The 15,559-nt window shown below is 43.4% G+C and overlaps 1 protein-coding gene across 3 annotated transcripts in view; it reads left to right on the top strand.

Annotated features, from left to right (window-relative positions):
* Positions 1 to 15,559, top strand: part of GRIA3 (glutamate ionotropic receptor AMPA type subunit 3) — a 273,652-nt gene that overhangs the window by 63,584 nt on the left and 194,509 nt on the right. For all 3 annotated transcript variants that reach the window (XM_087860086.1, XM_087860085.1, XM_045804968.2), the window contains one exon: positions 6,294 to 6,533. In XM_087860086.1, the coding sequence (XP_087716212.1) occupies positions 6,294 to 6,533 (240 nt within the window). The remainder of the gene's footprint in view (positions 1 to 6,293; positions 6,534 to 15,559) is intronic.

Genomic DNA, 15,559 nt, shown 5'->3' with positions numbered 1-15,559 from the left:
ACTACAGCTTTAGAAAGCACGACTAGGGGCGCCTGGGTGGCTCAGTCAGTTAAGCATCTGCCTTCGGCTCAGGTCATGGTACCAGGGTCCTGGGATGGAGCCCTGCATCCTGTTTAGCAGGGAGTCTGCTTCTCCCTCTCCCTCTGCCCCTCCCCCCCACTCATTCTTTCCCTCTCTCTCAAATAAATAAATAAAACCTTTAAAAAAAAGGAAAAGAAAGTACAACTATATGATCTCTTAAGGTCCCTCACAGCTCTAAGTTTCTTTGATCCCCTGGAATTCACGGTACTATGGTATTACCTGGAGAACTTTCTTGTGATATATCTCTATCGTTTCCTTCAGAGCTATATTTTTCTTCTTCCTGCTTGCTTGAAATGTGATCATTAAGTCAGCAAGAGACTTCAGTTTCCTTTTTTCCCCCTGATTCAAAAGGCTATGAAAAGTGTTCTGTAAATGATATGCAATATTGCTGTTCTGATCTTTGGGGTAATCAAGTTGTTTGACATTTTTGTAATGATGCATTTTGGAATATGGGTGGTGTAATTAGCTGCTACATTGTACATTAACAATACCTGTCCCAACCCTATAGACTTGGGGACTATAAATAAAAGCGTGACAGCTGGCTCCAGCCTTGCTTGTCACTCACCATTGAAGGGAACACAGCCGGGAGCTACACTAGAGCCCCCAGGAATCCAGGATGTAGTCAGAAACAGCATCTTCGACAAGAATTTGGTGTTTTGCTGGTAGGAAGGGATGGAGATGGGCACTGTTAGGAAGCAGACAACCAAGATATTTCCTACTGGGAAGGCACAGAAGTCCCAAGAAGAGACAGCATTTTAGCAGCACAAAGGCATTATATAAGGGAGGGAAAGAGTCGGAGGACAACAGTGCATTCTCAAGCCATATTAGCAGGGTTTCTTTATTAAACCATTACTCCCTAGGAATTAGAATAGGAAAGAGCACTGAAGAAATGTATAGGGGAAGGGAAAGAGAAGAAAAGCTATGCTTACCTGGGTACTCAGTGTGACGTTGCGGGCAGTGGTTTCTGTGGGGTAGCTAACCTGATGGGGTTAACAGGGCAAAGTATGCTAGGAAGAGCTAGAAAGAGGAAAGAAACAGAGAAAGAACTATTTGGTTCCCAAGTTATATGTTAGGCACTGTAAATATTTTCCAGGTACCATATCATTTATTCCTTACCTCATGACAGTAACCCAAAGCAACACTTACAACTGAGACATCATAGTTTACTCATCTCATTCATTATTGTCTTTCCCCCTCACTAGTATGTAAGTCCCAAGAACACAGGATCTTTTTTTTCTCTCCTGTATCTCCCAGTACCTATTACAGTGGCTGGCACATAATAGATGCTCAGTAAATATTTGTTGCATGAATAAACAGCTAGCATTAACTGAGTATCTATTGCGTGCCAGGCACTGTCATAGATGGCCTCCCGTGACTGCACTCATTTTAACTTTCACAACCAATGCTGAGATAAGCGCTATTAACTATCCCAATTTTACAGATGAAGAAACTGGGTTGGGGGCCCAGAGATATTAAGTTGTCCAATAAGGGATCTCTTGAATATTTCAAACTATACAGAACCTGCCTGTGTAATCACTGTCCTATACTGAGGCTCAGAGAGGTTAAGTAACTTGCGCAAAGCCATGCAGTTTAAGACTGGCAGGGCTGTGGATTGAAAACCAAGGTCTGACTGTCCCGAAAACTGTTGCTCTTTCTTCTGTACTTCACTGCTCCGGAAGATTGCCAAGATAATGATTTCTTCCATTATCATTTTACCAAGGACTGTCTTCTGAGATAAATAAGTGGGTGTGGTTCATTAAGGATTCAGATAAAGGTAACAGACATCGCCCAAGAGAATCCTGAGTCCCAAAAGATCACCCATCAGCCAGCTGATCTCACTGTTGTACTTGGGGCTGGAGGGAGGTGAGAGAAGGCCAGCAGATGAGTCATGGGAAAGCCCTGGTGGAGCCATCTATGCAAGAGCGAGGCATTGAGGGTAAGTCACTTTCATGCCAGGCAAATCCTGACCCAGGCTGCCCTACATAGCTCCTGAGTAGGGATGGTGTAGAGATGCTGATACAGCTTTTCTAAGAAACTAGTTCATAATTCATTGCGTGACCTTGTGCAAGACACTTCCTCGCTTTGTGTCACAGTTTCTCTATGATAGGGAGGCACCAGTGGAACTCTGTTGACTCAGAAGAGCTTTACTTTATCTCTTTTATATATTGGACTTTTCCACATAAAATTTCGTTTGGAGAAATGATTCCACATGAAAAACTACACTTAAAAAAAATCACTGAATAAAATAGTCTTTAGTTCCTTCCAGCGCAAGCCTTCTTGGAGTCTAAAGACATGAACACTGTCCTTTAGGTCAGCACAGCGTTCCATTCAGCCCTTCTACAGCCAGGAATGGGCCCAGGGATCTGCTGTGAGAGGCCATTCACAGGTCCCCTGTGCCCCAGCTTCTCTCAGAAGCAGTTAACCCTGTCCTCACTTGGCAGTTGTCTTCCCCATTGGACCTTCTTTTCCTTTGTTATTAAGCTTTTTATTTTAATTTCAGGATAGTTAACACGCAGTGTTACATTAGTTTCAGGTGTACGATACAGTGACTTAATAATTCTATACATTACTCTGTGCTCATCAGGATACATGCACTCTTAATCCCCCCATTGGGCTTTCTACTTACATTACTTACACATGTTGAGATAGAGCAAGGGTAACTATGTGCAATTGTACGTGCAGGGCTGCACCCCTGTTTTATATGAAGAGACTAGAACACTTACTGATTTTCTCTTAACATTCCTTTTGTTGATGTCCACCACCGTGTGTCTGCCTGTTGGTCCACGGTAGCCTAGTGTTCCCTGGGGATTACTGCTGATCTGTAATACTTCTAAATCCTTTTAGATCAGCCACAACTGGGTTCCCTCACATCTGGTCACTCACACGTTTGTATAAGGTCTTCCTTTGTCTTGTTCTGCTTATCATCACGTGCAGGCTGAAGGACTTCCCTGGGCGCTCCTTCCTGGAGTCTGGTTTTCACATATTCAGTATGATTCTTTTTTTATAGAGTTTTAAAACAAGCAAAAATAACATTATATTGCTTAGGTGTGTGTGTATGTTTGTATGTTTTAAAAGACCATGGTAATGATAAACACAAAATTCAGGATAGTAGTTATGGAGGGAGAGCCAGGGGGATGTCTAAACAGGGGGATGGAATAGAGGGGGAAGACGAAGGTAAAAATAAGTTCTCAGTAATGTTACAGTTCTTGGGTTGGGTGATGGTTTTACGGGTGTTCACTACCAGTGCTTATAAATAAATAAATGTCATAAGTATGAAAAGTCCATATCTAACCTAGTAATGATTAATTCTGCACCCCTGAGGTTCAAAAACAATGATTATAAGAGCAATGCAAGATTTTTTTATTAACCAGACTCTCGCTTCCATAACATACTTTTATTTTGTTTCCTTCCAATGTCAAAGGCTTTTTAAAACTCTAAGTGGATCACCGCTGTAAGTTTGCCTCTCTTCCAGTTAATTTCCACCTCAATTATTGTCCATAATTTAGTCAGATTGGGGTTTTCCTCATTGGAAATATGTTGCATTTCCCCACAAGAGTATTTCTGTCTGGGGGTCACGGATCCTCATCTTGGGCCCCGCATGCTACTCGATATGGATCCAAGAATTACCGACTACCTCCTGAATTATGTTCGCTGAGCGGCCATGATTGCTTGTTGCCAGAAAAAATACATGATCCTTAAATTTGAATTTCAGGTCAACAACAAATAATTCTTGGGGACACCTGGGTGGCTCAGTCGGTGAAGCGTCTGCCTTTGGCTCAGGTCCTGATCCCAGGGTCCTGGGATCAAGTCCTGCATCAGGCTCCTTGCTCAGTGGGGAGTCCGCTTCTCCCTCTGCTTGACTCTCTCTTTCTCTCTGACAAAATCTTTAAAAAAAATAATTCTTAGTATATATATGAACTTGAGGCATACAGAATCCTCTGTTTTACTTGCTAAAACTTGCCCTATCTCATTTGAGCCAATAACTACTCTTTAATGTCATTATTGGATTTCTGTCCCAGGGAGTATGAGTTTTAGAGTCAGACTGACTCCAGTTCAAATCCTGGCTCCTCCATCCAAGACAGAACATTTTTGTCTCAGAATTCTCATCTATTAAATAGAAATAATAGCAATACACCATGAGGTTGTTGGGAAGATTTGATATGTGTATAGTTCTTAGCATAATGCCTGGTACATACTAAGCACTCAAGGCTATTATCATTATTATGGTCAGTTGATATAGAACATTATATGCACCAGCTAAGATTTGACCTCGTTCTGCAAAACTCTTCATTTACAGAATTAATTTGGGAACCGACCTTCCTTAGCATCTGCCTTGGTGATAACCAAGGCAAAGTGGCATCCAGCTTCTTCCTTTTTGTTTCTGAATATTTCTTTTGGCCCCCTGTCATGAAGTGCCCCAGATTCGTTTCTCTAATTGGTTTTCTCCTTTTAGTATAAAGACCTTTGTCATGCCTGTGTTTGGGGGTCACTTAGAATTCCTCAAGTTGGAGGCTATGGTCTTCCCTGATGGAGATGCCTGAATGACTGGTAATCACCTTTGAAATGCTACCCTTAAGCCAAGGACTAATGAGTTTGGCTAACAAAGGGGAACAGCCCTGATCAATAACAGGTTTAAATAGAATGCAGGGAAAGCAAGATCCCACAGACACTGAGAACTCTCTGTTTCTCACAATCGGATCAAGAAATGAATTAAATTGGTTTTCCACTTGTTATCCTCCTACTTTCAACACCTTCCTTCTTTTTGGTGCCCAATGCCTTCACTGTTTCTCCTCTCAGGAAAGACTCCAGACCCTTTACATTCTCTTCTCTGACATACCCTTCCCTCTCAAAACTAACCTATAGGTTTACACACCCTCTCTGGGGTCTAATTGGACATAGGACATATTAATTCATCTTTATTTTTAGAGAGAGAGAGGAGGGGAAAGGAAAGGCTGAGAGAGAGGGAAAGAAAGAGTCTTAAGCAGGCTCCACGCCCAGCGCAGAGCCTGCCACGGGGCTCGATCTCACGACCCTGAGATCATGACCTGAGCCAAAATCAAGAATCGGGTGCTTAACCCACTGAGCCACCCAGGTGTCCCAGACATATTAGTTCATCTTAACATGCTAACAGCTTTAAGAGAGTCTATTTAACCCCCCTCCCAAACCACAGAGTTTTTTTAGCACCCTAAACCTGAAGAAGTAAGCCTGACAGGAGCTTCCTAGCAGATAAGGGAGGCCATGCAGGATTCCTTAAATCACACCACATTATCAGCTGCCTGTTCTGTCTGCTTCGCATGAATGGAAGGGAGCAGTAGAGCAGATAATCGAAAGATCATTTCCACTTGGTTTGGGAATGCACCACACGGTGTTGTTGTAGCTGATTTGCTTTGCTAATTATGTTCTACTTAAGCTAATATTGAAATTGGTTCACATTTTTTAAGCTCATCTGGGCCAGAAGAGGGAAAGGTGGTGGGGTGGCCCACTTTGAAATGAAGGACATAGAAGTTCTATGTGTGAGCTGATAGATCTAGAAGGTAACCACAAAAGGAGCAAAATAGAACTTTGCCAATGACACCTACCTCACGTGACTCCCTGGGCACGGAAAGGCCAGTCTTTCCAATGGCCTGCCCAGAATCTGAAATCTTCGTTAGTACTCTCCATCAAGGGCTAATCATGACATAACTACGGTTAAAGCAATATATAACCTAAGAGGAGTAACACACTTCCTAGCAGACACATTAGCAATTTGTCTGACTAAATCATCAGTCCTTATTGTCACCTAGTGGGAAAAGCACTGAAAAGGTGAGACACAAGACCGTTGTACCTTGATAGGGGCATGGGTACACTAAGAGCCTGCTGGGCGGCTATGGTGGAGGTACAAGAACACCAAGTACCTTGTGCGTGACCTGGGAGGATTGCAGAAAGAGGGCAAGGCAATCTTCACCTCTTTCCTTCCCACATTTTCTTAGTTTCTTGCTCATGGTAGACATAGAAAACCTGCAACTCTATCAAACAAATTCTTCCCTTCCTTACACTTCTCTTGATGGGCAACTGGGCTTTCAAGGGCTTCTACAGATTTCAGAGATCTTGGTTTTCCTTTGAGGCATGTCCGTTAGAGCCAAAGCCTAACTATCCATTGTCTTTCCAACCCTACAAGCTGCAGAAAGGGACCATGGGGCTATTGAAATGTCTTGCTCTCTTTCTCATTGCAGTCTGCTCCCAGTTCTCGAGAGGAGTGTACGCCATCTTTGGATTCTATGACCAGATGTCAATGAACACTCTGACCTCCTTCTGTGGGGCCCTGCACACATCCTTTGTGACGCCCAGCTTCCCCACCGACGCCGACGTGCAGTTTGTCATCCAGATGCGCCCAGCCTTGAAAGGCGCCATTCTGAGCCTGCTGGGCCACTACAAGTGGGAGAAGTTCGTGTACCTCTATGACACAGAAAGAGGTAAGAAGAGGCATCTGCTCTCCTCGTTGGATATTCGTGTAACTGTGGCGTTCAGCACTCCTCAAATCATGTTTGTTCCCTTCTCTTTCAATAAATACAATCTAATACTCTTTTAAAACTTATTTAAATTCAAGATGTATTTAAATTAAGACCAAAGAAAATCAATGCAATGGTAATTTTAGAATCTAATTTTTCAAACTAAATAGGTCCTCCCACCCCCAGCCACGGAAGGGTTTGGGACTCTCCTGGTTGCGTCACTGTTGTTGAAAAAAGAACTCTCTCCCCCCCAAAATAATTTAGAGGGTCTAAAATGCACAAAGTAAAAGCATCTTTGTCCAAAACAGAGAGAGGCCCAAGCTGGAAAGTTTCAGAAAATTAATCCTATCAGAAAGTGTTATTATCCCCATTTCAAAGATTAGAAAGCTAAAGCCCAAAGAAGTGCTTTTTCACTGGGCCATTTAACCACGGAGCTGGGGCTGGTGTCAGGATCTCCTGCTTCCAGGGCTTGTTCTACTGGATCACAGTAAGTCTTCAGCTTGCCAGGCCTCCACAATCATCTGATGGGACTCATGAGTGGAGAGTAGCTAACCTGGGCTTTGGGAGTGGATGTTTTTTCTGATAGTGAGGTAATATATTGAGGACACGTTCTATTGAAACAGTCTCAGAAATTAAGGGTCTGATCTTAAATAGTACACCAGTTAGGTGTATTCATTAATTACATAATGCAAACCAAGGGATCCTATCACCATAAGATTCCAAAAAACAATGTTAATTTATCATTTGTTTGCCTGTAACTTTGGTTATAGGCTGGGGGTGGTTCTTTCAGACTCAGAGAAGGAAGGAACAAATGGGAGGCCTGTCTGCCTGAGTGGTATCAGATTTCATGAACCCAAAGCAAGAGACCTGAGTTCTAGTTGAAGCTCTGCCATTTAACAAGCTCTCTGACCTTGACTAATGCACTGATCTCCCTTGGCCTTGTCTCCTCCCCTAAGGTGCCTCTCTTCTTAATGTAACATTCTATGAATTTTTGAGATAATATCCTAGACACAGGATACTTTGTATCTTGCTACTAACCCTAACTTATATTTTACCAGTTAATTAGTCAAACAATTCTACAAGTTGTTACCACCCCCCAATGATATGTTCCAGTCTTGTGAGAGATGCTTATATAATACAGTTCCAATGGGGGTGGACAGAAGAGGACACTCATGAAACAATTCGTGAACAACATGGAACACTATCAAGTCGAATGCTACACTACAGACTCTGATTGCTCTAAGAATTGTGAAAAGGTAGCATCCCAGGAAGGTAGAGTTTCGGAGAAGGCTGGCCAGATGATCTAGCTGTAGATTGCAAGAGGAGAAGGAGGTGTGGTTTGGAGAAGGGGAAAAAAGATGAACCAAGGGCAGAATCAGGAAGGAGTGCTGTATGTTCACGCACAGCCTTGCCTGAAAACGGTACCAAAAAGGGTTTCAACATTCAGAGTCACAATTTGCTAAATTCTAACGCATTTCATTTCCTTCAAACACTGAGGATGAATTAGCCTATTTCCATGTACTGTATATGGTGTACTCCAGTGCGAAACAATCTAAATTTCAGAACGGAAGGTTGTAAATCAGGCAGCTTCTCTCCTGAAACCTTTTGTAAACTAAATATCAGTTATACTAATACTGTAACCTCTCATTTATTCAAAAGCAAAAGATACAGTTCATGTGTTTTCTCCTCATCTCCCATGGCCCTTCTTTGCCCATGAGCTGTCAATTGGAGGAAAGGAAGCATAAGTCCAACTAGGTCTATTTCTTATCCTTGACTCTTTTCTCAAATCATCTCACTAAATAGTTTGGACAATTCTGTGGTCTTGGAGCCAAAAGAAACCTTTCTTATTCATGTGTATTCATATTTTTTTCTCTATAGCCATTTAGCCAGTAGGACTGATCTGGTCTGCTTAAAAACTACTTTCTATAAACTTTTACACTAACTTCCTCCTTAGAAAGCCTTCTTGAAACACTGAACCATGACCCTGTTCCAGTATTTCCAATGGCTTTTATTGCCTACACTGGGGGGGGGAGTGGTCTATTCTTCAAGGCTCAACATAATTATGCCTCAGCCAACTAACAAACCTGTTGTCCCTATGTTACCTCATGATAACCTTCCACTGCAGGCAGCTCCCATTTTCCACTGTTGCCCAAATGTGCCGGAACTATGCTTGGTCTCAGCAACTTCACTTCTACTACTACCTAGAATTCTCTCCATCTTGATTATGAAAATCCTGTCAGTGCTTCCATTTTTCAAAACCCACCTCAAACTCTACCTCTCCGAGGTAGCCTTCCCTGGCCACTACAGCACATAGTCATTCATTCAGTCATTCAGTCACTCAGTGCTAGGGTTAAAATGGTGAACAAGATAGACATGGTTTCTGCACCTATCCTAATGGATAGGACCTAATTTTAAAAAGATTCTCAGTGATAGCCTCATTGAGAAGGGGCGTTTAAGCTGAGAACTAAAGGATTAGGAGAGAGTCATGTGAAGAATAGAGGGAAAGTGTTGCAAGCAGTGGAAATAGCAAGTGCAAAGGCCCTGTGGCAGGGAAGAGTTTGTCATGTTTCAGGAACCAAAAGAAGACAAGTGTGGGCAAAGGGGAGTGAGGAGGTTGAGAGGGGCCTGAGATGAGACTGTAGAGGTAAACAGGAGGCAGAGCATAGCCATGGAGAATGGACAGAAGGAGCATGAATTTTATTCTAACTTCAGTAGGAAGTCTTTGGAGGATTCTGAACAGGGGAGTCACATGATCTAAGTTTCTGTAGAGAATGAAATGTGGTGCAAGAATTAAGAAGGGAAACCAATTAAAAAGCCACCATGGTTATCTAGGTGAGAAATAACGGGAGCTTAGACTAGGCTGAAGATGGAGAAAAGTGGATGGAGTTGAAATACATTTTGGACACAAACAACAGAACTCGAGGACAGGTTGACTGTGGGATGTGAGGGAGAGGAAGGCTTCGTGGATAACTGCTAGGCTTTTGGCTTGAGAGATTGGGTAAAATGGTAATGCTGTTTACTGAGGTGACTGGGCAGGAGGAGAATCAGTTTTGAGGAGCAGAGATCCTGCCCACCTCTGAACACCCACAGAACGCTTTTGTCCATGCCACTCACTTGGCATTTAATGTAAGCGTTCTCCATTGTTATTTCCCTGGGTCTGCCATATACCTTTCCAAGCCCTTCTCTCCAGTATGATAATAAACAATTGGTTAGCCCCTAGATTTATACTTTGTGCCTACACTGGTACAAAGCTGGGGACGTATTTAGTGTTTTCCCAATGCCATTACTGATTCATCAACAGTAAGCCCATGTCCTTTTTCGTTGTTGGACTGAGAGAGAAAGACAAAGGAGGGAAGGAAGGAAAGTAAGAAGGAAGGGAGGAAGGGAAGGTGGGAGGGAGGGTGGGAAGGGAAGGGAGAAAGAAGAAGGGAAGGGAAGAAAGAGGGGAGAGAGAGAACCCAGTTTGTAAATCAAACCATGAGGTACAGTTCTTTAAAATATTCAATAAAGTATCTATTGTGTATTTCTTCATTTTCTACAATAATCGTCTATTGCTTTCATAATAAAAATTATGGGGAGAAATTACAACTATGAAATCGAATTTTAGAATATTTTAAATTACATAAGAGAGAAATGGAAGACAGAGACAGAAGGGAACACCTCTAATTACATTCAAATAAGCTAAATATATAAATGATGTGAGTCTACTGTATAAGGGCAGGGTAAGTGAGAAGCTGAGAAATGGGTTACACAGCTGAGGTCATTTAAAAGATTTGTGGCGCAGTCAGGGTAACATTTCCCCTGACGTTATGAAACAGCGAATGGATTTCAAGGCTTTGTTGGCTGCACGTGGGTTTCTGTCTGCCGAGAAAGGTCTGGTTTTGTGTTTGCAGTCTTCACTTTGCTTTGTTACCAAAATACCATGTCGTTTCATTAATACAAAGTTGAAAATTCTGCTCTTGGTGCTACATACAGAGAAATTCATTTCTTGGAAAAATTATGAGGTTGACTAAGTAAGATATCTGCCCCTCTATACCCTCTCCCCATCACCGACACCTCTTATTTTATTTACCCAGGGCTTCCCACTATGTCACTTCTCTACACCTGCCCTCCCTGGCGGGAGCAAAGCCTTAATCCCTCCCAACCTGCCTCTACGCCTCCACAGAAACTTTCCTGTCCCACATCTCGTCTCCACTGATTAATAGACTTTCTCTGCAAGTGACGACAGTTCAGCTGACCAGTGTACTCACGCTAATTTCTCTATGGCTGTTAATGACGTGATGTGTTAGTGTATCCAGGGAAGAAATTTCTAGTCAGGTAAGGGCCTTCTGTGGCATGGAACCCTAGTCCAAAGCATGGCTTTCTGAAGCTGGGATCCCAGGCACCACAAGTCCAGTTGGGGGGCCTTTTGCCGACGCAGAAAGTCGTAAAGCCATGCCAGGGAGGTGGCCACCTTTTCCAGTTTTCTGTTAGGCCTGGCTTTTGGGTACAAGTGACCTAGTTCTCTGTGGTGCTAACATTTCCCCCAGAACAGCAACATACTTGAGAACTGCAGCCAGACTCTCTCGTGCCCCTGACAACTCTCCTTGCCTTCAATGGGCACAGCCCACAGAGATGAAAGGTTCTGGCCCAGGCTGTGGCTCTCAGCTTAGATAATGAGATAATAGTTCTAAGTGCCCTTTGAGGCAACTAGTCCCTACCTTCTTGCCAGTGTTCAATAAACTCCTGCTGTTTCCCATTCTCAACCTGAAACTCCCTACTCAGTTCCCAAGTCACTCTCTGGAAGTCAACAACCTTCTAAAGGACCTTTCTATTTGCTCTAGAAAGTTGGGGCAGAAACATGGGTGGTGGCAACAGGTAGTCCATCAGTCACCAAGCAATTATTGGGCATTCTCTAGTGCTAGCCTGTGCCAAGCCACTGGTAGTATTTAAGAGAGGCAGAGTTAGCTCCTGCCTTTGAAGAGTTCACAATCCTGTTGCTGAAACAGTGATTTATCTCAGGGGCCTGGAAAAAATTAATTTTTAACCCAACTGTTCCCTCATCCAGTAATGACACGTGCGTTCATTAGAGCAGACACCTTGCGAAAAGATTAAAAGTGTTGCCAGATAGCGAGGAAGATGGGGAAATGTTGGAAGAGCCCGAGGGCTTCAGAGGTAAAGAGATTCCCCCCAGACGAGGAGAAGGGGGCCTTTCCTCAGAGGAGTGTTCTCAGTTTGACTGGATTCAATGTCACACACCTTCCTGCATGCTGTTATTTACCACCTATTTACGCAACCTGGCTTCGTCCCTCCCATCCAGTTCTACGTTCCCAAATAAAGCACAGAATCTGTCTCCCCTCTATGTTTCTGTCTCTGTTTCTGTCTCTTGCTCTCCCTCCCTCCTCCTTCCTCCTTCCCTCTCCCTTTTTACACACACACACACACACACACACGGGCATGCGCGCACACGCGTACACATCCCAGTACCAATCAGTAGCACAAATCAATAAATCCCTATTATTGGCATCTTTTTATCCTAAGATAAAGCAGTTTGATAAGAGCAGCTGCCATCTCTTACAAGCACTCACCGCGCACTAGGCTATGAGTTTCTGGATTACCATACTGAATCCACATGGCATCCCCACATCTTTACAACTGAGGAAACTAAGGCATGAAAAGGCTACATTATGGCTCCTAGGATCACACAGCTCGGTGTGCTGAAGTAGCAAAACCAGGATTTCAACCCAGGTCTGCCGCATTCACTGCCCCAACATACTGTCTCCCACACTTCTAGCATTTGAAAACTTCTACCTCTTCCCTTAGTCCTTCCTTCAGCCATTCTTCAAAGGATTTGGTACCTCAACCCTCCCTATCCTAGGTGTCCTCCTGTGGATTTACTGCCGGGGTCGATTCCCTTCGTAAAGCCTGTTGTCCACAAGTGAACAAAAGAAGTTGTGGTCCCAGAGGTCCAGGAATCCAGATAGGCAGCAGATCAAAAATCCAGGTTAAGGGGCCAATGAGTAGCAAAAGTAGCAAATGCAGCCAGACAGGGTAGGGGGGTTTCCTGTGGTGCAAACTCATGGATTGCTGTGGTGGGGACCCGGCTCTGAGGTGAAGTGAACTCAGAGATTCCTCTCTGGGGCGGAAACAGTTCCGAGCAGAGAAAGAGCTGAACCTGCAGGTCCTCATCACCATGGCGCCATTTTGGTTGGAGAAGAAGAAAGCAAGGAGAGACAGACGATAGGTTCTACCATGGCTACTTGGCAGGAACTTGAAAAAAAAGTAGCAGGTACCTTGATGTAAAAAAAGGAAGAAGAAGGAGAAGGAGAAGGAGAAGGAGGAAAGGAAAGGAAAGGAAAGGAAAGAAAAGGAAAGGAAAGGAAAGGAAAGGAAAGGAAAGGAAAGGAAGAAAAGAAAAGAAAAGAAAAGAAAAGAAAAGAAAAGAAAAGAAAAGAAAAGAAAAAGGACAGACTATCGTGGATTTTTTTTTCTCCTCCACTTTAAGAACTGAGTAAAGGATGTGCGAAGGTAACAGATGGCTCCAATTCTAGTCATGTCCATTTGCCTTCTGGGAAAAGCAAAGCCAAGAGAGTTTTTATTGAAATTCAAGCTACTTTTTACATCTGAATAAATTAGGAAGGCCCAGAGAGTACATTATGCTGTGAGAGACAAATACTAAATTCCCCTGTTTGAGCGGCAATAATCAGGGTTGACAGTACCGGAGACATTCGGTAGCTTCTGCGGCCTGCCTAATCTATTGTGATGAGTCCTCAACTATGAGAGCATCTTGAGAGCGTGCGCAATAATAACAGTGAATGACTATTTGGACTGGATTGTGAATAAAAGACTGCACATATGTCTGTAATGAGAATTTCATTGAAAATGAAAATACCGAAGCTGTCATATTTTTTAATACTTCGATTTGCACATCCTTGACTGCTTTGGGGCATAAAAAGAGAAAGTGCAGAGCAATTTGTTGTCAGCTCTTGAAATAAATTATCATTTAAACACTTCCTCTCCACAAAGGTTATTAGCTTAGTAGCTTGTTCTTGGGGTTGGACCATCAGTAGGGGGAAAAAAATTGCGAGACATTAAACTACCCTTTCAAAAGCTGAATATTAGTTACTGTGGAAATTGTTCTCGTGGCTTAACATATTTTGCTGTAGCTCTCCAGTGCTACAGATTAGACTGCAGCGACTATTAATAAATACTGTCATATTTTACAGCTGTCACGCAAAGCTGAAAAAAGGCTTCACTGTGATTAGATCCTGTTTACTGTAATATTTCGAGCTCAGCCTCAGAAAGGCAGTTTTCCTATAAAGGTATTTTCCATAAGTAGACTATTTCTCCATCAGACAACATGACTAATTTTAATGTATCATTAACTCCTTGGCAGCCATGAATTTGAGGTTGAATTGACTTCACAGCCGGAGATCCATTCCTCTCCAGAGACACAGTAAACTAAACTGTCAGATTTTCTCTCTTGGGTTGTCCTTCATATTCAGAGATGGTGTGACCACTGGGAGATGTGCTTCAAGTCGTCACCCCCCCCCCCAACATGCACGCAGAAGGACAAATTTGCACCGGTTTATCCACCTTCTTTTGCCCTGTCCCTCCTGTGACCGGTTGCATGGTTTGCAAGACAGCTGGTCAGGATTTAGGGCACGAATGACACTTCAGTGGGCTAGCTAGAAATTCTGCTTCCTGAGCTAAAATGCCATCATAAGAGCAAAAGAAATCAATCTCCAGCCCCCCTACCATGTATTAGCTGTTCGGAATGGGACTCACATCTCTGAAAAAAGGAGGTGACAGCTGGCAGGGTTGCTTTTGCCTGACCTTCCCTTGCTTTTCACCCAGCTCCTTGAGGAATTAACCCTCACTAAGCTGAATATCTCGTTTTCGATGAGTGGGTGGTCCTGACACTATCGAGGGTGCACGGATATGTTCTGTAAATTCAGAGTGGACCCCAAGAGGTCCTTGAGAAGGCTTTCTAAATGTTCCTTGCAGGAAGAGAGAGACTGTGGTGTAGACCTACAGCTGTGGCTTTAAGATTCGTCCCCTGGAGCCCCTTTAGAAGACAGTTAAAGCCAGGGCAGGAGTGTGGTGGAGGTTAAACAAAAGAATGCATGTACTGTCTTTAGCACCAAGCTGGACATAGTCATGTGCTCAATAAATTTCACCTCTTATTATTTTATTATCATTATGGAATAGTGGTCCTCGGTGGGGAGGGCAGGTGATTTGGCCCCCACAGGGACATTTGGCGATGTCTGGAGACTTTCCAGTAGTGCAAGAGGCCAGGAATGCGGCTAACGTCCCACAGCACACAGGACAGTGCCCACCCTCAAAAGAATTACCTGGAACAAAATATCAATAGCGCCAAGGTAGCAGCAGGGTCAAAAGACAGATAGATGGTCGCAGGAACTCCTCAAGGGGTTGTCAGTGAACCAATCGGGCATTTACTGAGGGTCTCCTACTGTGCATAGATGGGTGTTAAGAGCTAGTAGGCTCAACAGGAGATAGAGCCTTCGGCTTTGAAGAGCTTCTATTATGGTCAGTGAGACAGGATAAGACTAATGCGCATGAAATAAAGATAAGTGTAAAACAGCATAAGGCAAGAGCTAGATTGTGTAGCACAGATTTGAAGTCCTGTGGAATCCAAATAAGAGAGAGTTCACAATAGGCAAGCGGGACCCCTCAGGGAAGGCTCAACAGAAGAAGTTAGACATTTTTCTAAGCCCACCACCCAACTAGCGATGACCTTGCCTTGATCGGTAAGTCCAAGTTGGTCTCTAGAACCAAAACAACATGGCATTCCCAGCAATGCTCCCAAACATCAGAGCTCAGGGCAAGAAACACAATTAAAAGAAAACCCCAAAAAAGGAACAATGTTCCTTTTACTAAATGGAAAGCAATTACAGAGCTGTTTGAAAATAGGCAGTAAATAAAAGGAGGGAGGAAAATACTGGCAAAATTCCATTCCCCCCCTCCCCCGACTAATCCCGTAGCAAAAG

Source organism: Ursus americanus, chromosome X (genome assembly GCF_024610735.1).
Source record: "Ursus americanus isolate L20-20 chromosome X, mUrsAme1.1.p, whole genome shotgun sequence".
NCBI classification, from domain to species: domain Eukaryota; kingdom Metazoa; phylum Chordata; class Mammalia; order Carnivora; family Ursidae; genus Ursus; species Ursus americanus.
This window is presented reverse-complemented; position numbering and strand designations above follow the sequence as displayed.